General features: G+C 52.9%; 2 protein-coding genes across 3 annotated transcripts; one reads left to right on the top strand and one right to left on the bottom strand.

The window, feature by feature from the left end:
- The first annotated feature begins 169 nt into the window (after positions 1-169).
- On the top strand, positions 170-14069 carry RING1 (ring finger protein 1). Its single transcript, XM_083426480.1, has 7 exons — positions 170-312; positions 1383-1466; positions 2263-2423; positions 4277-4492; positions 8894-9190; positions 10754-10922; positions 11983-14069. Exons 2-7 carry the CDS (start codon positions 1389-1391, stop codon positions 12082-12084), a joined length of 1023 nt encoding a protein of 340 aa, XP_083282606.1. The 5' UTR covers positions 170-312; positions 1383-1388; the 3' UTR covers positions 12085-14069.
- On the bottom strand, positions 13712-21641 carry LOC310670788 (HLA class II histocompatibility antigen, DM beta chain). 2 transcript variants are annotated; one of them, XR_014507630.1, is made up of 6 exons: positions 20921-21641; positions 20468-20752; positions 17822-18106; positions 16770-16886; positions 15425-15859; positions 13712-15053 (listed from the first exon to the last, which is right to left on the bottom strand). XR_014507630.1 is itself a non-coding variant. In XM_083426549.1 (6 exons), the coding sequence occupies exons 1-6, from the start codon at positions 20979-20981 to the stop codon at positions 14580-14582; spliced, it is 792 nt and encodes a 263-aa protein (XP_083282675.1). In that variant the 5' UTR covers positions 20982-21362; the 3' UTR covers positions 13712-14579. The 2 variants fall into 2 exon arrangements, 1 of the variants encoding a protein (XP_083282675.1); XM_083426549.1 differs by having other exon boundaries at positions 13712-14587; positions 15824-15859; positions 20921-21362.
- Between the last annotated feature and the right edge of the window lie 1548 nt (positions 21642-23189).

Genomic DNA, 23189 nt, shown 5'->3' with positions numbered 1-23189 from the left:
GGGTCTGTGCCCTCCTTCCTCTCTTCTGGCCCCTTTCCGCCCCCAGCCAGCCACCCCACCGGTGCAGCTCCCGGGCTGCACCGGACGAGCAGCCGCCTGCCTGTCCCGCGCGCGGGCGGGGGAGGCGGGGCGGGGGGTGGGGAGACCCCCTTCTCTCTTTCGGTGCTCTGTGACGTCAGCGCGGGGGCGGGGAGAGGAAGTGACGCGGCCTCGGAGGTTCCCACCCTCTCCCGCCTCCGGAGGAGGAGAAGGAGGAGGAAGACGAAGCAGGAGACGGAGAGGCGCCTCCGGGGATCCCGGGGATCCCAGCAGGTAGGGGGGTCCCCCTCCCGGATTGGGGAGGGGCCAGAGGGAGCCCCGGAGCCCCTCCTTGGGGGGCGGGGGCGGAGGGGTCTCGGGGGCGCCCCCGTCCTGCCCCCGAAGGAGAGCCGAGCGCGCCTCCCTTCCAGCCCCGGAGCCTCTTGGCTGCAACGCTGCTCCGATTCGGAGCTGGTTTGGTTTCTCCATCCCCTTTGGCAAAGGACTGGGGGGTCTCTGAGCACGTGCAGAGTGCAGCTCCGAATCTTCCCGCGGAATTCCCCCCCCAGTCCCGTTCCTCCGCTTCGTGAAGTTTGAGGGAAGGGGGAGGGGGGCTGGTTACCCCTGAGCACGTGCAGAGTCCGAGTGTGCGCGCTTATCTTTCATATACAGACGTATCACAAGAGTTCGTTGTCGATCTGTAGACAGAACGGCGGCGGCAGCAACCTCAGAATGGTTTGCGCAGAAATTAATAACATCCCAGAATCATGGGACGGTATACCTGGAAGGGTCATCTAGCCCAACCCCCTGTAACGCGGGGGGGGGGGTTATTGTCCGACGTGGGGCTCGAACCCACAGCTCTGAGATCTGTCAAATCTGAGACTTTCAAAAAGTGGGAGTAGCAAGAGATTAAAACTCCTTTATAAACAAGGGGGAGCAGTGCCTCTGAGCATGTGCAGAAGACCAAGGGGTTAGGGGTAAGCCCCTTTGTGTTCTGCGACTGGAGAACACACAAACAACCCAGGTTCAACCCAGTTTAAAAAATATCAGTATAGTGGGAGCAACCCCCCTCCCCGTGTTTGGACGAGTCCAAAGAAACCCAGAGGGGCTGCCAGGCTGGGAACCACCCCTGTGCCTGGCTTGGTACATTCCCAGCCCTGTGCGCTGGTGCTGCTTTTGCCCTCAGCTCCCTTCCACTTCTGGGCTTTTCCACGTTTGGGGCACCCGGTCGGCCCCTGGAAGAATGGACAGGGCGGGGCTCTCACGGAGCCGGGGTTGGACTGGATGACCCTCGGGACCCCTTCCGACCCGACAATTCACTGAGAATTGAAACTTCGCTTCTCTTTCCTGCCTCGAACCCGCAGCCCGCCATGGCGACGCCGGCCAACGTGCAGAGTGCCAGCAAGACCTGGGAGCTCAGCCTGTACGAACTTCACCGGACGCCGCAGGTGAGGAAGAGGAGAAGGCCTGGCGCCAGGGGGGTGGGCCTGGGTTTGGGGCCGGGGCCACGAGGGAAGAGCCCCCTTTCTCTTGACCTTCCCCACCCCTCAAATATCTGGGTCTGGTGGGAAGATCTTCTAAGTCCCTCTCCAGGTCCCAGAGTTAAGGGGATCACAAATTAGGTAGCTGTGGCGGTGGGAGTTTTTGTCATTTATTTTTCTTAATTGCCTTAATTGCCTTCAGTACTTTAGCTAAAGGAAAAACACAATTCACAGGGCATCTTGCGCTAACATGCTTCCTGCTAAGAAGTTGTCTACCTTCTTACCTTTAAGAGTTTCTACACCGTTTAATACGTTGTACGCTGTCCTGGGCATTTTTGTGTAGGAAACCAACAACTCTTTGACTTGTCCAAATCCTTTGTTTATATTTATTTCTCTCCGCACTGCTGTTTTGGTTTTTTTACTCATTCTCCATTGCATTTTTGTGCTCGTGCTGATCATTTCCATGCTGTCTGCTGCCTGGAGATTTTGGAAGCATTAAATTAAGCGGTTCACAAATGCTTTGGAATGAATAGATTCATAATAATAGATTTCCCAGCAAAAAACCCGGGGTGGTTGCTGGTGGGCTTCTGGAATCACAGAATCATAGAGTTGGAATCTCAGCTGAAGCATCGCTGACAGGCGGCCAAAGAATTGTAGCTGGGAGGGGGCACCCCAGCGGTCATCTAGCTCAACCCGCTGCAAGGCCAGCCCCGCTCCCGTTTTGCTCCCTGGAAGCTCAGCGAGGAAGCTCTCTCTTTTTCAGGAGGCCGTAATGGACGGGACGGAGATTGCCGTCTCCCCGCGAAGCCTCCACAGCGAGCTGATGTGCCCCATCTGCCTCGACATGCTCAAGCACACCATGACCACCAAAGAGTGCCTGCACCGATTCTGCTCTGACTGCATCGTGACGGCCCTGCGGAGCGGGTGCGTGGGGCCCGGGGGGGTGGCATTCAGGGGGGCGGCGGAGAGACAGGTCCCAGAAAGGCCCATCCTGAGTTCCCGCAAGTGAGCTGGTCCCAAGCTGTCCGGGGCTAGCGGCGAATTTGGCCCGACCTCAAATGGATACCTGGTCCGAAATCCATGATCCCTAGACAGCCTAGGACCCACGTACCTACGGGACCGCCTCTCCTGGTTTGCCCTGCGGAGGACATTAGGGTCCACAAATGACAACGTTTTGGAGGTCCCAATCTGCAAGGTGGTTAGCTTGGTCTCAACTAAGGCCAGGGCCTATTCATCACTGGCCCCGACTTGGTGGAACGCTCTGTCCCAAGAGATCAGGGCCCAGCGGGACTTGACATCTTTCCGCAGGGCCTGCCAGACAGAGCTGTTCCACCTGGCCATATTTGGTTTGGACTCAGTCTGACCCTTCTGTTTCCCTCCCCTTATGGTCTTGATTTATCAGCTACTTTAAAAGGAGGCTGCATTCTAAATTGCATTTTAACCTGTATTTTAAATTGGGTTTTTCCCCCCTTTTCCTCCCCTCCCCTCTTTTCACCCTATTATGTTTTTACTGTGATTTTATTGGTGTTAGCCGCCTTGAGCCCGGCTCTCGCCAGGGAGGGCGGGGTATAAATAACATTTATCATTATTATTATGACTGACCATTGCATATCTCTTGAAGCAACAGTTAAAAAAATATATGCAGTCCTACCTCGGGTTACAGACACTTCAGGTTGTGTTTTTTCAGGTTGCAGGCTGCCAAAACCCAGAAGTACCGGAACAGGTTACTTCCAGGTTTCGCTGGTCGCGCACAAATCACAACCCGAGTGTCCACTGTAAATTAAAACTTAATCACTTAATATAACTGAAAATTACTATTTAAGGCCTTAATTATTATGATAGCACAGCTTGTTCCCCGAGTTTTATGGCAATCGCACAGAATTTGGCCACCCTTAACGTGATCTCAGGATCCTTTTCCCCTACCAGGGATTTTAGACGTTGAAGTTTGGGTTCATTTGGAGATTTTTGCATAAATACCAAGCGTATATCCCTGTAGAAATGGCAGCGAAACAAGGCATGACGGTTTCTACCTCCATCAAGCCGCAGGGGCAGACTCGTTCCGCATATTATGGTTTACCCTCGAATCTGCCCTGCAATAAGGCAGATGGCAGCACGTTGAATCTAGCGAGGGTAAACGACCGTCTGTATTTGGGCATTTGTAATTTTGACAAATAATTTGCTGGGGTAAATCCTCTCCCATTATCTTTTATTGCTGGGTGTTTATTCATCTCACTCACGCAGCACGAAGCAATGGGAAGCAGCAGCTCTTACTGCCAGAAAGTTTGTTCCTGACGTTGCGTAATAATAATAAGGATGATGATGATGATGATAAATTTTATTTATACCTTGCCCAGCCAAGACCGGGCTCAGGGTGGCTCACACCAAATATAAAAACAATTGATTAGAATACAGCTTAAAAAACAAAATTAAAATACAACATTAAAACATTAAAATGCAGCCTCTTTTCAATGGAACTCAATCAAAAACTTTTGGGGGGATAAAAACGTCAAGTCTTCACCAAGGCTAGCTATCCAGACTGGTTCTACATGGGCCAGAAAAAAGCCAGGGAAGTCCCCGAATAGGAGTTCCAACACAGAAGGAGAAAGGAAAAAAAGAAAAGAAAATCCTCTTTCTTGTAATTCGAAGTCACGGGTTCGAGTCCTACCCTTTCTAAAGCATGGAGTTCCAAGCGCTCTTCAGCCCCGCGGCCCTTTCCTGCTGCTTCCGTGCGCTCAGCCCGCACCTTGATTTCGGTTTCCCGGTTTCCTCCGCCGCAGGAACAAGGAGTGTCCCACCTGCCGCAAGAAGCTGGTCTCCAAGCGCTCCCTGCGCCCCGACCCGAACTTTGACGCCCTCATCTCCAAGATCTACCCCAGCCGAGACGAGTACGAGGCGCACCAAGACCGCGTCCTGGCCAAGCTCAACCGCCTGCACAACCAGCAGGCGCTGCGCAGCAGCATGGAGGAGGGGCTCAAGATGCAGGCCATGAACAGGTATGGGGGCTCAGGCTGGGGGGGGGGGTCTCCGGCCCTGGCCCCAAGAGAGATACACCTCCTCTCGAGATTCGCAGCCAGGTCCCAGCGCAACCTTGTTCTTGGGGATCACTTGTCTGGAGGCGGTTGGAGGATGGATAGCGGTTAAGGGATTGAGGTTGAATCCTGACAAGACAGAAGTACTGATTTTGGGGGACAGGAGGCGGGCAGATGTGGAGGATTCCCTGGTCTTGAATGGGGTATCTGTGCCCCTGAAGGACCAGGTGCGCAGCCTGGGAGGCATTCTGGACTCACAGCTGTCCGTGGAGGCGCAGGTCAATTCTGTGTCCAGGGCAGCTGTTTACCAGCTCCATCTGGTACGCAGGATGAGACCCTACCTGCCCGCGGACTGTCTCGTCAGAGTGGTGCATGCTCTGGTTATCTCCCGCTTGGACTACTGCAATGCGCTCTACGTGGGGCTACCTTTAACTGCAGTTAATCCAGAGTGCGGCAGCTACAATGGTGACTGGGGGCAGCCGCCGAGACCATATAACACTGGTCCTGAGAGAACTTATTGAGCTAAGATGGCGGCGCGTGTAGATGCTGCGGCTGGTTGCTCCTCAGCTCAGAATTTGGCTTTTTTGTCTTGCCAAAATAGACTTGTTTATAGTCGGCAGGACATGTTATCTATTCGACTACGGAGTGAGTGCTGCACAAATTGTGAGTGTCTCCGCATCTGCAAGGGAGATTTTTTGACTTCAAAGACCTGGGGATCAAAGAGACACAGGAGAGACCGCAAACAGAAGAGAGGCTGTAGAGGAGGAAGGCGATTAAGGCAATTAAGGCTGAAGACACAACATTATAACTTACCGCTTCCCAGCATTTTCTATGCGAATGTGAGATCTTTGGTGAATAAGCTGGAGGAGTGGACTCAGCCATAGAACTAACAGGCTATACAGTGTTCCGCCATGATAGAACAGAGGACTCTGGTAAAAGAAGGGGGGGAGGTTTGTGTGCATACGTGAATAACAGCTGGTGCACAAACCACGCCGTGATAGCTAGCTATTGCTCTCCAACTGTGGAATTTATGACACTTAAATGCAGACCTATATATATCCCCCGAGAATTTACAGCAGTACTGATAACTATAGTATACATTGCACCTGATGCGAACATCAATGAGGCAATGGGTCTTCTGCATGATGCCATTAGCAGGCAACAAGGCAAGTACCCCGAGGCTGCATTTCTTGTATGCGGAGATTTCAACCAGGCAGATTTGAAAGTGGTCCTACCTAAATTCTATCAACACATAAAGTGTGCAACCAGGGGAGAAAAGACTCTGGACAGGCTGTATACAAATGTCAAACAGGCCTATAAGGCCGAACCATTGGCACATTTAGGCCAATCTGATCATGTGTCCCTGCTCCTGACTCCTGAATATATCCCATTGAGGAAACAGACTCCAGCTATAAAGAGGGACATTACAATATGGCCAGCTGAAGCATCCCAACAACTACAAGACTGTTTTCATGACACCGATTGGGAGGTATTCGCCCAACAGGATGTAGAGACTCACATTGAGCAAGTGTTGGACTATATTAGGTTCTGCACTGACAATGTAACACGGAGGCGCCGGATAAAGATCTACCCAAACAGGAAGCCCTGGATGACAAGGGAGGTCCAGGGGTTGCTAAAGGCAAGAAATACTGCCTTCAGAAGTGGAAATAAGTCGCTGTACAGCTCAGCTAGAGCCGATCTAAAGAGAGGTATCCGTGTAGCAAAGGAGGCATATAGACAGCGGCTGGAGAATCATCTACAAAGTAACAACACCAGGCAGGTGTGGCAAGGTGTACAAGAATTAACAGGGTATAAATCCAAGGACTCCCTGGCAGACGAGGGAGGGGCATCCCTCGCTGAGGATTTGAATGCCTTTTTTGCCCGTTTTGAAGTAACATCTGCAGCAACACCTGCTGAGGCTTTACCAACACCACCACCACTCCCTGTGAAGGCTTTGCCATCATCACCACCATTACCATCATCAGTACAAAGGAATGTAGTAGTCTCTGTGGAAAAAGAAGAGATGAGGAAGGTGTTGAAGGGAATCAACCCAAGGAAGGCCAGATGGGGTAGCTGGAAGGGTATTGAGAGACTGTGCAGATCAACTAGCAGGAGTTTTCACTGGGATTTTAAATCAATCCCTAGCCCAGGCTATTGTTCCATCCTGCCTGAAGTCCTCTATTATCGTTCCAATAGCAAAAAAACCTAACCCGGAAGATCTGAACGATTTTCGTCCAGTAGCACTCACACCTATAATCATGAAGTGCTTTGAAAAGCTGGTACGAAATTATGTCATTGCCTGCCTACCAGAGGGACTGGACACATTCCAATTTGCTTATAAAACGAAAAGATCGACAGAGGACACTGTGGCGATTGCCCTCCATGCCGTCCTTGCACATTTGGAGCAGCGGGGGGGTTATGCCAGACTGCTTTTTTTAGATTTTAGCTCGGCATTTAATACCATTCTACCACAACGTCTGATGTCTAAACTGGAAGATCTGGGGCTTCCGTTATCACTTTGTGGGTGGATATTGGACTTTTTGTCAGACCGCCCCCAGAGGGTTCGGTTGGGCCCTTATACCTCTAATATGCTTAAGACTAACATAGGAACACCACAGGGATGCGTACTCAGTCCGCTCCTTTATATTCTTTACACGTACGATTGTGTCGCTACTCACCCTAGTAATAGGGTTGTCAAATTTGCAGATGACACAACCGTGATTGGGCTCATCTCTGAAAGGGAGGGTGAAATGGATTATAGAGATGAGGTGGAGCGGCTGACAGAGTGGTGCAGAGCTAACAACTTGCTCATAAATACAAGGAAGACAAAGGAACTTGTGGTGGACTTTAGGAGACAGAAGAGCAATGTCCAGCCACTTTTGATTGATGGGGTCTGTGTGGAGAGGGTAACAACGTTCAGATTTTTGGGCATTGAGTTACAAGAGGATCTGTCCTGGAGTGTCAACACAAGGGGGCTTGTGAAGAAGGCGCAGCAGAGACTGTATTTTTTGAGAATACTAAGGAAAAACCATCTTCCGCAGAAACTGCTGCTTGCCTTCTATCACTGTGCCATTGAGAGCGTGCTTACTTATGGCTTATGTGTGTGGTACGGAAGCTGTACTACCCAGGACAGGATGGGGTTGCGCAGGGTTGTGAAAGCAGCAGAGAGCATTGTTGGCTGCCCACTCTCCACCTTAGAGCGGATTTACGCCACAAGGTGCCATAGGAAGGCACTGGACATAGTAAAAGATCCATCGCATCCTGGTCACTGTCTCTTCGAGCTCTTGCCGTCGGGACAGAGATACAGGACGATGAAGACAAGAACAAGCCGTCTTAAGAACAGCTTCTTCTCCAGAGCGATCTCGGCCCTGAATGGGAAGCCCGGACTTTGAAAGTCATCAAATCTCCTTTGCTGTATTTTACTATATTTTTTAATTGGTGTTTTATGTATTTTACTATATTTTTTTAATTAGTGTTTTTATGGAGCAGCCAAGTAATTTCGTTGTCCCCGAAGGGGGCAATGACAATAAAGATATTATTATTATTATTATTATTATTATCTGCACTGGCTCCCAGTACGTTTCTGAGCACAATTCTAAGTGTTGGTGCTGACCTTTAAAGCCCTAAACGACCTAAGTCCAGTATCCCTGAAGGAGTGTCTCTACCCCCATCATTCTACCCAGACACTGAGGTCCAGCGCCGAGGGCCTTCTGGCGGTTCCCTCACTGCGATAAGCCAAGTTACAGGGAACCAGGCAGAGGGCCTTCTTGGTAGTGGCGCCTGCCTTGTGGAAGGCCCTTGGCGCTGGACCTCAGTGTCTGGGCAGAATGATGGGGGTGGAGACGCTCCTTCAGGTATACAGGACCGAGGCCGTTTGGGGCTTTCAAGGTCAGCACCAACACTTTGAATTGTGCTCAGAAACGTACTGGGAGCCAATGTAGGTCTTTCAAGACCGGTGTTCTCTTTGACATCTGGTGATATTATTAATATAATTAATAATAATGCAAGATTTAAAACATGCAATAGAAATCAGAGCGGCTATTTCCTTACTGTGCTTTTGCCGCACTTTCTTCTTCCAACCGGCTTTGGGGAATTCTATAAACCTGTGTCCTTTAATAGACCATATCTTTATCCTTTTAATGCTTAATTGTTTTTTAACGGCTGCTCTCCCACCCCAAAGTTTTTTTAGCTCTTTCTGCTTCAGGTTTGAGCTGCCCTGAGTCCCTGTCAGGGAAAGAGGCAGGATAGAAACGAACATAACCATAACTGTACAATGGAATCATGAGGCAGGAAGTTCCGCCGGAGCTTTTGCTGGTTTTATTTGGTTGGTGTGTGACGCTCCCGCCTCTTCCCTCCCGCCTCCAGGGGGCAGCGCGCCCGGAAGCACCCCCAAGAGTCGGACAACAACACCTTCAGCGGGGCGGAGGACAACTGTGACAGCCGCTCCCACCTCAGCAACACCTCGGCCCCCAGCCAGATTGAGGCCGGGCCGAGCTGCAAGCGCTCCCGGGCCTCGGACGAGTCTTGCGCCGAGCCGGAGACCTCGCACGAGGGGGGCCGCCGGAGCCCCGAGCCAGGGGCCGAGTCCGGCAGCAGCGAGATCGAGCTGGTCTTCCGGCCCCACCCCGTCCTGGTGGAGAAGGGAGCCTACGCCCAGACCAGGTGAGCAGCGGGCAGTGGGGGGCTCGCAAGCACACCCACCCCAGTGGGAAGCCGCCTCAGGCGCTGGGGAAGGTTGCCGGGGGGTCGTTGGGCTGGAAGGGTCCCCCGGCGGTTATCCCGGTGGCTGGGGAAGCCCAGCCAGATGAGCGGGGTATGCTAACAGAGAAATCCGACGGCAAAAAACAAGGGCACCAGCCAGGAAGAGCAGAGCAAAACAGCAGCCAGTCGGCTTGGTCTTTATGGAAGACTGTTGCGACAGGACTCCCACCTGCCACCAGGTGGAACAAGATGGAAGCCCCGAACAAAAGAGCACCCAAACTTTTATTAGCTGCTAACCCCCATGTTTAGGGGGATGCGGGTGATGCAGTGGGTTAAACCACACAGCCTAGGACTTGCCGATCAGAAGGTCGGTGGTTCGAATCCCCACGATGGGGTGAGCTCCCGTTGCTCGGTCTCTGCTCCTGCCAACCTAGCAGTTTGAAAGCACTCTCGGGTGCAAGTAGATCAATAGGCACCACTCCGGCGGGAAGGTAAACGGCATTTCTGTGCGCTGCTCTGGTTCACCAGAAGCGGCTTAGTCATGCTGGCCACATGACCTAGAAGCTGTACACCGGCTCCCTCGGCCAATAAAGTGAGATGAGCGCTGCAACCCCAGAGGCGGTCACGACTGGACCTAATGGTCAGGGGTCCCTTTACGTTAATCCCTATGTTACACCTCCCCAAACTACATCAGGTTACATCATGAAAGGGGATGTCTGGTGGCAGTAATCTGAGCACCCTGGACCCTGCCCCATGGTTCCCCTCGCCCTCCACCAAACACCCATCAAGTGAAACAAAAGAGATATTTACATTTCTCTGTTTCCCAGCCAAGTTAATAATTATTTGTCTTCATCTGGGTTTGTTATTTCTGGAATGGCTACCTGTCTGGCACTCAGGTATCAGGATGCCAGGGATTATCCCTCAGGCAGAGGGGCTGCTGAGCTCACAGGTCTATATGAATTTCTGAAGTTTTCCCAGTGAGCCAGAACATAAATGCATTGATCAGCGAATTCTTACATTTGGTATCGTGCAGCAAAGGCCCTTTGAGTAGATAGGAAGAAACTGTGATGAAGTGTTTTGTGGGGAGAAATCACAAAAGTCACAAAAGTGGTTGTGCTGATTTTGGTAGTGGACTGCGTGTGCATGATATCTGCTGGAGGGGAAACCCCCCCAACTTATACATAAATTCCTGCAACAGGTATAAATAATAAATTATTATTACTATTATTACAGGCAGCCCTGTTTAGGGAAGCTTTTAATGTTTGATGTATTTTAATATTTTGTTGGAAGCCGCCCAGAGTGGCTGGGGAAACCCAGCCAGATGGGCAGGGTATTAATAATATATTATTATTATTATTATTATTATTATTATCATCATCATCATCATCCAGTCCAGCCCCCAACCCAGCCTCTCGTTCCAGCATCTCCAAGGAAGGGGATCCCACCGCCGAGTCCTAAGACCCACCCCCTCGGGCCCACAACCTCCTCTCCACACCCCTAACTCTGCCTCCCCCTTCCCACCAGGTACGTCAAGACCACGGCCAACGCCACGGTGGACCACCTCTCCAAATACCTGGCCCTGCGCATCGCCCTGGAAGAGGCACCGGGGGCCGGGGCCGAAGCCCCCGCCCTGGAGGACGTCAGCGAGAAGCAGTACACCATCTACATCACCACAGCCGGGGGGGCCTTCACGGTAACAGGCAGGGGGATGCAGGACTTTATTTGATACGATGCAATAAGAGCATAGAAATATATTTAACGGTTAATCCGTATACCGTTTGCTTGCTGAAAGGGCTTCTAAGCTGTTTGCAGGGGTAAAGATCAAATGGCGCGTCGTTCAAACCCACGACGGGAGGGGGGCTCCGTCTGAGCCTTAAAATAAACGGGGGCTGCAAGGATTGTTTGCACTGTCAAGGGTCATCTGGTCCAACCCGCTGCCATTTGCCCAACCCAGCACTCGAACCCAGAACCCTGAGATTGGGAGTCTCTTGCTCTACCCACCGAGTTGTCCCTGGCCCACAAAAAGTGTAAAATGTAGTGGGGTTAAAAGACAAAAATGAAAAGGAAGCTGTAGGCTTCCTTAATTTTATTTTATTTTATTTCTATCTTTTTCCTTTTTATTCTTTTTGTCTTTCTCTCCTCTTTTACTCCATTTATTATTATTATTATTATTATTTATTTATTTATTTATTTATTTAGTAGTAGTAGTTCGGTTTTCATTCGTTTCATATGAGATATATATATATACGAGAAGCTCCAGGTTTCTGTTCCGCTGCCGGCCGGTTGCCAGTGCAGATGGGGGAATCTCATATTTTGCCAATCTATTTTTTGGTGGTGGTGGGGAAAGAATTTTTATTTGCAGAATTATAACGTTACAAAACGCATATCCATATTTAGAGATTTCTCTGAACTCCCTGGGTCCTTTTCTCAGCCTTTCCAACTGCATATTATCCCACAATCCATATTTTACATCTCTCCGTCTAGCCCATGATAATTACATTTCGCCAATCTCATTATGCTGCGAAATAAAACCGAACGTTTCTGCAGGGAAATGGCCTGCCCCACTGCAAGCTGATAGCCATAGCGGTCCGCTTTTCCCTTTCCTTGCGAGGAATCCTATTGGGAATGAGGGTATTTCCCTTAAAAAAAGGGAAACGTTGACAGCCCCCCTGCCCGTCTGTGGTGAAAGGGGGCAGAAGGGGGGGGGGCTTCTCTTACTTCTACACTCCCAACGCCTCTCCTTTCTCCCGCAGACCCTGAACGGATCCGTCACTTTGGAGCTGGTGAACGAGAAGTACTGGAAGCTGAGCAAGCCCCTGGAGCTGTACTATGCCCCCACCAAGGAGCAGAAATGAGGGCCGAGGACCCCCCCCCCCAAGACTGTTGGGCTAACAGGAAAAGAGGGGGGGCACCGGCATGGCCCCCCCCGGGGACTCAGACGACGAGGAGGAGGAAGATGAAAGCGCTTTGCAAGGGGTGGGGGGTGCCCAACTGGCTGAAACTGCCCCCCCACTCCACCGCTTCCGGCACACTTAGCCCCCCCACCCAGAAAGGACTGATGCCCCCCCCCCAAAGAAGGCTGGGGGGTGGGCGAACGCGATGGCACCCCTCTCTGTTCTCCAAAGGATGGGTGCCCCCTCCCTTGACTTGGGGGGCAAAGGGGGGTGCTGCTGCTGCTGCTGCTGCTTGGACCAGATGTTTCTCTCTGGCCTTTTTACAGCTGTTTTCTCCCCCCCCCCCCTTTTTGTGGAATTTAATTCATCAAGGAGTTTTTTTGCCTCTTTGAAAGACTGGAGCTTCTCTCTCTCTCACACACACACACTAGGAGATGGGGCCGGGCTGGGTGGGCATGCAGACCCCACAGTCACAAAATTGTAGGGCTGGAATGGAACCCCAGAGGTCCTCTAGTCCACCCCGTGCAATGCAGGAGTATCAGCTAAAGCATCCATGCCAGCTGGCACTAATAATACATGAAATGTAGTTTATTTAACCCGTTAGAGAGGAGCCTGGCATTACTTCCGACCTCAGTCATAGAATCGTGGACCCGGAAGGGAACCGCAGAGGTCATCTAGCCCAACCCCGCGCAACGCAGGAATGTGCAGCTGTTCCTTACGGGGCTGGAACCTTGGTGTATCTACCTTGAAAGCCCTTGCCTTACCTGGGCAGTTGGAGCCCCTGGCCCTGCCTCGTAATCCGGCAGGTACCTGCCGTGAGGTTTTGAGCAAACGGCCCTCCTCACCCCTTCTCTCTCTCGGGCCTCTGGCAAACTCTGGGAAATCTCAAGTTGCTAGATCTCAAGGAACTGGATATTTCCCCCCCCCCCTGTGCTCACTATTCCAAAAACACCGGGGTGTTTTGCTGCCACAAACTGAGAGGTATAGCCAGATCAGTGACAACACAACACAGGAGACGGGTCCCCTTTTTCACGTGTCTCCCCACACCAAATGCTGTGTGAAGGTGTGGGAAATTGCAGTTTAACTCTGCAAAGGCAGCTGTGTTGGACACCTGCTTGGAAGGGCGAAGGGTCCGGCAGGGACGCAGCCCTGTGGCTGAGGGGCAGGACACCTGCTTGCACTGCAGAATGGAGGCCCTGCTTCAAACTCTATCACAGACCTCAACACACACTCAGTGCTTGTGAGCTTAGCAGCCGCAAAGGAACATTTCTCCCCCCTAAAAAATAATGTTTTAAAAGCTGAGCTGCCCGTTTGGTTCTGGAAACGGCTCTGGGGCTCCTTTTAAAAAACCCCTTCTGCTTAGGAAAGGCAGCAAGATGCAGTTGGTTGAGAGTGGGGGAGAGGCCTCCACAGCTGAGTGGTTAGAGCACCGGGGGGTTCTGCGTTCAAATCCTGCCGGTGGCATCTCCAAGCAGGGCTGCCGAAAGCACAAAACCTGCCTGAAATTATGGAGTCAGAATCGGCTGCCAGAGTGGGCGGCCCTGGGCGGCAAGGAGCCCAAAGCCAAAGAGAGAAACAGCAAAGCGCGTCCGAAGGCATTTCGCCCTTTATTTTTGTGTCAACAAATCTCCTTTAAAAAATGAAGCCTGAACGCACGACGGCAGGCAGGTTAGGAAGACGAAGGCAGAAGGTCCTTGGAGAAAGGGGCCTGCTTTGCGAGGGCAGAGTTGGAAGGGACCTCCAGGGGCCATCTAGACGAACCCTCTGCATTCAGGAAGCGCAGCATAACAACAGCAAATAAGAAATGGTTGGAATGCAAAGTCCTCTTTCGCAGGTAAATCTTGTCACACGCACAGGAAGGTGAACCCTTTGAACCTGCACCCGGGCGACCTGAGCTTTCTCCTTAGTTTTTATTTTAATGAAAAGTCTTAATAAAAGCATATATAGAGATGTGCACACAACCTCTCTTTAAAAACCTGGAGAAAAGGAGCCCCACGGGTGGATTAAAAATAAGAGTTCCTCTCCCACAGAATCAAAGAATTGTACAGCTGGGACCCCTGGCGGTCATCTAGCCCAACCCCCTGTCTCAGCTTGATTGTAACCAATGACCGCCAGGGGGAATAGAGGGGGGGCATCTTTGCACAATGCACTACAGCGGGTTGGTCTAGAGAACCTCCTGGGGTCCCAGCCCCACAGTTCTGTGGTTCCAGTCAGCTGCTGCAAAGGAGAAGGCAGCGACTTAGACGGGTGAGAGGAGGAGGCAGGGTGTGGGGAGGGTGCTGGGTTCAAGGGACCCCCTTGGGGCTTCGGGGGGGGTGTCTCCGGAGGGTCTTTGAAGCAGCAGCAAGGCCAGAGTTGGTAACTTCGCTTTTGATGGTTTAGGGTCTCCCCAACGGATCCAGGATGAAATCGCCGACGAAGGAGTTTGGGGGGAGAGAGGTGTCTTCAGAGTCAGGCTAGCGACCTGCAGAAAGGGGTGTGTGTCAGAGTTTAGAAGTTCATGGCAGAAAGTGGGGAGTAAATGATTTTTCTATTTGGGGACCCCCCCCTCTGTGGTTCTGTCTCTGTCGCAAGCCAAGCCCCCCCATCTTACCACATCTGGGGGGCACCCAGGTATAACATCTGGCTGTGTAGCCCTCCCTGGCAGGGTTGTTGTGGGAGACAGGGTGGTGGAATAATAATAATAATAATTTTTTATTTATACCCCGCCCTTCCCAGTTCAAAAACTGGGCTCAGGGCGGCTAACAACAAATTTAAAACACTTAATTGGAAAAGCAGCATAAAATACAGTGTAAAAACGTGAATAGTGATAAAATTCAAAGTTGAGAAAGTTAGGACCTGCGAGAGGCCAGTGTTTGAATCTCCACTCAGCTGTGTAATTCACGGGGTGACCTGGGGGGGGGCACAATCTCTCTCTCTGCCTACCCTACCTTGGAGGGACGTGGGTGGCGCTGTGGGTTAAAGCCTCAGCGCCTAGGGCTTGCCGATCGAAAGGTCGGCAGTTCAAATCCCCGCAGCGGGGTGCGCTCCCGTCGTTCGGTCCCAGCGCCTGCCAACCTAGCAGTTCGAAAGCACTCCCGGGGGCAAGTAGATAAATAGGGACCGCTTACTGGCGGGAAGGTAAACGGCGTTTCCGTGCGCTGCGCTGGCTCGCCAGAGCAGCGATGTCACGCTGGCCACGTGACCCGGAAGTGTCTCCGGACAGCGCTGGCCCCCGGCCTCTTGAGTGAGATGGGCGCACAACCCTAGAGTCTGTCAAGACTGGCCCGTATGGGCAGGGGTACCTTTACCTTTACCCTACCTTGGAGGGTTGTTGTACGGGGCGAAATGAGGAGGGGGGAGACCCCTGCAATAAGGAGAGGAGGGCAGGAGAGATTTCCCAGAGGCTTCTCACATTGCTGGCTCTGAAAGCGGGGGACCCGAGTGGACCCGATCCTTGGAATAATTGGAGGGGGGGGGACTTGAAGGCTGGCTGTGGGATCTTTGCTGGGAGGGAGACCCCTGCCCTCTCCCCCCTCAAAACAACTGCCCTAACCCTTAAAAAATTACCCCCAGTGCTCAGCCAGAATTTGTGGCCCTAAGAACGTGAGCGCAGCCTGCAGGATCAGGCCAAGGAACATTGCAAGGCTGCCCAAGTTGGCTTCCTGTGGCAGAGAGTTCCACAGTTTAACTAAGAGGGAGGGAGGGGAGGAACTCTTACCATTTGGGTAGGTGCTGCCATCAATGGGGGCGTAGCCTGGAAGTGGGGGGAGAGAAAGAGGGAGTCAGCAAAAAGAATGGACCCCACCCAGAGGAGAACCCCGGCCAAGCACCCACCTGAGGGGTCGCCCAGCAATGGGGCCCAAGCTGACGAGAGCTCAGAGGTTTCAGTGTATAAATCTTAAGGAATCGGCAAAAAGCAGGTTATAAATATTAAGGAACTGGCGAAAAGCAGTGTATAAATCTTAAGGAATTGGTTAAAAGCAGTGTATAAATCTTAAGGAATTGGCGAAAAGCAGTGTATAAATCTTAAGGAATTAGCGAAAAGCAGTGTATAAATCTTAAGGAATCGGCAAAAAGCGGTGTATAAATCTTAAGGAATCGGCAAAAAGCGATGTATAAATCTTAAGGAATTGGCGAAAAGCAGTGTATAAATCTTAAGGAATCGGCAAACAGCAGTGTATAAATCTTAAGGAATTGGCGAAAAGCAGTGTATAAATCTTAAGGAATCGGCAAAAAAAGGTGTATAAATCTTTAGGAATCGGCAAAAAGCGATGTATAAATCTTAAGGAATCGGCAAACAGCAGTGTATAAATCTTAAGGAATTGGTTAAAAGCAGTGTATAAATCTTAAGGAACTGGCGAAAAGCAGTGTATAAATCTTAAGGAATCGGCAAACAGCAGTGTATAAATCTTAAGGAATCGGCAAACAGCAGTGTATAAATCTTTAGGAATCGGCAAAAAGCGATGTATAAATCTTAAGGAATCGGCAAACAGCAGTGTATAAATCTTAAGGAATTGGCGAAAAGCAGTGTATAAATCTTAAGGAACTGGTGAAAAGCAGTGTATAAATCTTAAGGAATCGGCAAAAAGCAGGTTATAAATCTTAAGGAGTCGGCAAAAAGCAAAACGCCATCCCCCCAGCTCATGTTCTCCTCTGGCCCTTACCTTCGGGGACTCTCCTCTTCCAAAGGACGGTGCCCACGGCAAGGAGTAGGATGCCGACCCCCAGCATGGCCGCCGAGACCCCCACTTTCCACCGGAGGTCCAGAGCCAGGCCTGGCGCTGCGGGAGAGACAGAAATGGCAGGGAACTGTTAAATGTGGGTAGCCTTCCTCGCCTGTGGGGCGGGAGGTCTTCTGATCACCCACCCGCCCACCCTCTTAACCGCTTGGATCTGTGGGGCTGGGGCTGCCACGTAACACCTGTCCTGACTTTGTAAGGAATCAGTATTTCAGTGAGGCAGCTCCCGAATCCTGTGGAACTCCCTGCCTCTTGATATTAGGTGCCTGCTAAAAAGCATTCTGCAGATGTGGGTGCGTGTTTCAGTCTGCTTATCACTCATCATGGATTTATAAGTTTTTACTTATTGTTCTATTTTTTCCTTCCTTGGGGTTTTTAAAGCAGAGGTTGGTTGGCCATCCGGCAGGGAAGCTTCAGCTGAGATTCTGGGGGTTGGACTAGATGACCCTCAGGGTCCCTTCCAACTCTATGATTCTTACTAACTGCTTGGAATCGTTTCCCCCCCCCCAAAAAAAGCGGCGTATAAATTTAATGAAATAAATAAATGAGGCCCCTGAAACAGCAGGACGAAATGTTTCCCCTTTTGAGAAGAGAGGGTTTGGCCTGGGCTCAGTGGCAGGACACCTGCTTGGAGTGCAGAAGGAGGGGCAGTGCTGCCAGTCTGTGCAGACAAGGCTCAGCGAGATCATAGACTCCTAGGCTTGTGGGCTTGGAAGGGACCCCCAAAGGCCATCTAGACCAGCTCCCTGCAAGGCAGGAATCGCAGCTGGACTTTCAAGTTAGTTGGTGGCTCATTGTGGTCACTTAGAAGGGGGGGGGACGAAGAGACATTCTGCACATGCACAGAGGCATTTGGGGAATCCAGTGGGAGGCTGCCATTCTCTTTCAAAGCCATCCAAGTCGGTGGCAGGGAGTTCCATAGCTGAACTCTGTGCTGCGTGAAGCAGCCCAGCCCCCTGTCCGCCGCCGTCACTCACCCCAGTCCTTGGTGAGGGTTTCATTCAGGCTCACGTGGGTCACCTGGCAGGTGTAGGTGCCTCCCTGCCGGGGGTCCACGGGGAGGGTGAGCAGAGTTTGGTAGGTCCAGTCCCCGTTGCTGGAGGGCACTGCTGGCGGGCCCGTCCCGTTCTTCAGGGGGGCCCCGTTCCACCGCCAGGTGACGGTCACGTCTTGGGGGTAGAAGCCCCACACAACACATGCCAACATGATGGACTCTGGGGTGTTCTGAGGGATGACAGGGAATACCCGGACCTTGGGGGGAGCTGTGAAGAGGGGGGGTACAGAATCAGAATCAGAATCCGCATTAGATCGTTCGAGGGTTGGCTCAGCTGCATGCCTCCTGGTGGGATAAGCTTGCCATCACTTGCCACCCCACTTGCCTTCACTTGCCACCCCACTTGCCTTCACTTGCCACCCCACCTGCCTTCACTTGCCACCCCACTTGCCACCCCACTTGCCACCCCACTTGCCTTCACTTGCCACCCCACTTGCCACCCCACCTGCCTTCACTTGCCACCCCACTTGCCACCCCACTTGCCACCCCACTTGCCACCCCACTTGCCTTCACATGCCACCCCACTTGCCTTCACTTGCCACCCCACTTGCCTTCACTTGCCACCCCACTTGCCTTCACTTGCCACCCCACTTGCCACCCCACTTGCCACCCCACTTGCCTTCACGTGCCACTCTACTTGCCACCCCACTTGCCACCCCACTTGCCTTCACGTGCCACCCCACTTGCCTTCACTTGCCACCCCACTTGCCTTCACGTGCCACCCCACTTGCCTTCACTTGCCACCCCACTTGCCTTCACTTGCCACCCCACTTGCCTTCACTTGCCACCCCATGTGCCACCCCACTTGCCTTCACTTGCCACCCCACTTGCCACCCCACCTGCCTTCACTTGCCACCCCACTTGCCACCCCACTTGCCTTCACGTGCCACCCCACTTGCCACCCCACTTGCCACCCCACTTGCCTTCACTTGCCACCCCACTTGCCTTCACTTGCCACCCCATGTGCCACCCCACTTGCCTTCACTTGCCACCCCACTTGCCACCCCACTTGTCACCCCACTTGCCTTCACTTGCCACCCCACTTGTCACCCCACTTGCCTTCACTTGCCACCCCACTTGCCACCCCACTTGCCTTCACTTGCCACCCCACTTGCCACCCCACTTGCCTTCACTTGCCACCCCACTTGCCACCCCACTTGCCTTCACTTGCCACCCCACTTGCCACCCCACTTGCCTTCACGTGCCACCCCACTTGCCTTCACTTGCCACCCCACTTGCCACCCCACTTGCCACCCCACTTGCCTTCACTTGCCACCCCACTTGTCACCCCACTTGCCTTCACTTGCCACACCACTTGCCACACCACTTGCCTTCACTTGCCACCCCACTTGCCACCCCACTTGCCTTCACTTGCCACCCCACTTGCCTTCACGTGCCACCCCACTTGCCACCCTACTTGCCTTCACGTGCCACCCCACTTGCCACCCCACTTGCCTTCACGTGCCACCACACTTGCCACCCTACTTGCCTTCACTTGCCATCCACTTGCCTTCACGTGCCACCCCACTTGCCTTCACTTGCCTTCATGTGCCACCCCACTTGCCTTCATGTGCCACCCCACTTGCCTTCACTTGCCACCCCACGTGCCACCCCACTTACCTTCACTTGCCTTCACGTGCCACCCCACTTGCCACCCCACTTGCCTTCACTTGCCACCCCACTTGCCTTCACGTGCCACCCCACTTGCCACCCTACTTGCCTTCACTTGCCATCCACTTGCCTTCACGTGCCACCCCACTTGCCTTCACTTGCCTTCATGTGCCACCCCACTTGCCTTCATGTGCCACCCCACTTGCCTTCACTTGCCACCCCACGTGCCACCCCACTTACCTTCACTTGCCTTCACGTGCCACCCCACTTGCCACCCCACTTGCCTTCACTTGCCACCCCACTTGCCACCCCACTTGCCTTCACTTGCCACCCCACTTGCCTTCACGTGCCACCCCACTTGCCACCCTACTTGCCTTCACTTGCCATCCACTTGCCTTCACGTGCCACCCCACTTGCCTTCACTTGCCTTCATGTGCCACCCCACTTGCCTTCACTTGCCACCCCACGTGCCACCCCACTTACCTTCACTTGCCTTCACGTGCCACCCCACTTGCCACCCCACTTGCCTTCACTTGCCACCCCACGTGCTACCCCACTTGCCTTCACTTGCCACCCCACTTGCCTTCACTTGCCACCCCACGTGCTACCCCACTTGCCTTCACTTGCCACCCCACTTGCCTTCACTTGCCACCCCACGTGCCACCCCAGTTACCTTCACTTGCCTTCACGTGCCACCCCACTTGCCACCCCACTTGCCATCACTTGCCACCCCACTTGCCACCCCACTTGCCATCACTTGCCACCCCACTTGCCACCCCACTTGCCTTCATGTGCCACCCCACTTGCCTTCACTTGCCACCCCACTTGCCACCCCACTTGCCTTCATTTGCCACCCCACTTGCCTTCACTTCCCACGCCACTTTCCCCACCTGGCGTCCTCCAGATACAACCCAGGTGTTTGGGGCTGCCCCCCCCCGCCCCGGCGCCCCCCACTCACTCTTCCTGAGCGCCGAGGGTCCCCACATCGGGCGGACCTGCCCCTGGCAGCGCTGGGCCTCCCCCTTCATCTGCGCCCCCAGGACGGCGTTCAGGTGGTCCGCGAAGTAGGCGGTGAGCTGGTCCCAGGGGTCGTAGGCGCCCAGGCCGCAGGGCGCGAAGCTCCCGCGGGATCCCTCGAAGCAGATGAAGGGGATCTTGTTGAAGGCCACCGTCCAGTTGAGCCAGAGGGCGCGACCCCCGGCCGAGAGGAAGCAGTCCTCCTGCAGGTGGACGACGAAAGCACCTGCCGAAAGGGTTAAGGGATCGAGCGGTGGGTTATTTGCGCCCCACTTTTTTCTCAAGGCCGAGTCTCCCCTCCCTCTTCCAGCCCTGCGAGGTCGGTCGGGCTGCAACTTCCGCGTCCAACGAGCCCCAGATCTCTCGATCCTTTCCGCCCCCTCCGCAGCCTTACCTGTTGGCAGGTAGCTCAGCGCCAGGCAGAGGCTGGCCAAAGCCGCCCCGAGAGGCCGCATCCTGACTCCGCTGGGCGAGGAGGAGGAAGAAGAAGGATCCGCTTTGCAGGCTCTGGATCTCTCTCCGCGCTCCTAGGGATCCCGTGTCTCGTTTCTACTCTCTCTGACCGGCCCCCGGGTCCCAGCGAGAGATCTGCTCTCCTGGATCCCTTCGCTGTAGTTTATGGGGATTTATTTTTTTTTTTGCGTGGGGGGGGGGGCAGTGGGATCCCTTTCTTCCTCCAGAGGAGGGTCGCTATCTCTGGATCCCAGCTCCTCGAGGGGATTCCTCGGAGAGAAGGGTCTCCTCTGCTGCAACTGCTGCTCTGGCCGCCTCCAGGGGAACCGACTCTGCCCCCCAACCTCAGCCCCACACTAGGGGAAGGGAGAAGCCAGAAATCCCCCGTCCCGCGGGGAGCCAATGGGGAGGCCGCCCGCCGCCGCGTCATCAGTTGCCGAGCAGAGAGGAGCCGTCGGGGTTTTTCAGGAGGAAAGTCTCCGAAGGGCAGAGCGAGGGTTGCATTTTATCCTGGGGCCACAGACTAGTTCCCTGGCGCCCCCTCTCTGCCCCCCATCCCGGCTTCTCGGGGTGCAAAGAAGAACCAGCGAGGGGCGTGGCCTGGGGAGAAGGGGCGTGGTCCTGCGCAGAGTCCCGAGGGCCGGGCAGCGAGGCTTGGAGGGCCGCAGGTGGGAGGTTTCCACACACGCCCTGCCCTAAAAAACCCCCAAAACCCATAGAAATTGGGTTGGAAGTTGGAAGGGACCCCCGAGGGTCATCCAGACCAACCCGCTGCGATGCAGGAATCTCAGCTGAGGACGCACAGCGGGCCAGACCCGGCCCCCGGCCCCCCAGTCGCCAGTCGCTTGAGTCAGAGCTCCTGTGTGGTCGTTGCTTTTTGCATTTTGCAGAACCACCACCAGCCCGAGGGGATCCGAAACCGCCCGGCGCCGCCAGATATAGAATCAGGCCCCCCTCCCCCTCCGCCTCCCGCTTCCTCTTTCCCTCCCCTCCCCCACTGAGCTTTGGCTCGGGTCCACTTTCGCTTTCGCCCTGCAAAGGAGCCGGGCGCAGCGTCGGGAAGCCGATTCTCGGGTTCCGGGGGGGGGGGCTGTGCGGGGGGGGGGAGGTATTTGGAAAAGGTGGGGCGAGTCTCTCTTTTTTTAAAAAAAGCCAAGGTACCACTGTATATTGTATTGGAAAAGGTGGGGCGAGTCTCAACACCGCCAGGCGTTTTCAGCCCCTGTGCCGTGGCCTCCATGGGTGCCTTGAATGATGGGGGGGGGGGGCCAGGGAACCCTGGTCTCTGTCCCTCTTTCCTTTTCCCCCTCCCCAAAGGCCCCCTCGCGTTCCCGGTGTCCCCATCGTCTGTTCGTGCAGCTGGTTCTTCCTGCCTAAGTCTAGAACCTGACATTTGCCCCTGTTGAAATTCACTTTATTAATTTCTCTACAATCTCACCGCATAGGATAAAAAGTCCCTTATTTTTCCTTACATTTCCAACATATATTTCAGCCGGTTTTATACATTCTTGCTATCTGTACTGGCGTTATGTACCATCTATAATGAGTTGAAGAAAATGTTTAAATTAACATTTGTAAAAAAGCCTGAAGCATTTCTGTTAGGGATTGTAGGGAAAGACCTGCCAAGGAAATTAAAGAACATATTTATGTCTGTGACAACAGCGGCAAGAGTCCTAATAGCACAAGGATGGAAGAATGAAGAAGTCCTGACAAAAGAACAAGTGGCAAGAGAAATTGATGGACTATGCAGAATTGGTGAAATTGATGCACAAACTACGCGACAAGGACAACTGTGACTTTAAAGAAGAGTGGGAACCTTTTACAAAGTACTTAAAGAAATGACAAAATGAGTTGGACTCCTTGGCGGGTTTCGAATAAACATAGACAAATTTATTTGTTAACATAATAGATAGATAACTTAGAGATTTTTACTTAGCAGGGAACAATATGTGTTGATAAATCAGAAAGAGGAACTGAGGGAAGTCGTAGGGGGGAGGGAGGGGAAAATGGGGGAAAATATAATTGTTGGGATAATTTATTATGTGAAAATAAAAAAAAATAAAAAAGAAGAAGAAAAAATAAATTTATTTTATTGATCTTCCTTGCAAATACAGTATGAAGTCACTCACTTTTGTTTTCTTTAAAAAACAACTTGTAAAGCAGAACTCTTTAAATAAGCTGGAATCAGGGCATTTAATTTTTTTGCAAAA

This window comes from Podarcis tiliguerta (genome assembly GCF_965153285.1).
Source record: "Podarcis tiliguerta genome assembly, chromosome: 2".
In the NCBI taxonomy this organism is placed as follows: domain Eukaryota; kingdom Metazoa; phylum Chordata; class Lepidosauria; order Squamata; family Lacertidae; genus Podarcis; species Podarcis tiliguerta.
The sequence above is the reverse complement of the archived record's forward strand: the minus strand, read 5'-3'. Positions and strand labels throughout refer to the sequence as shown.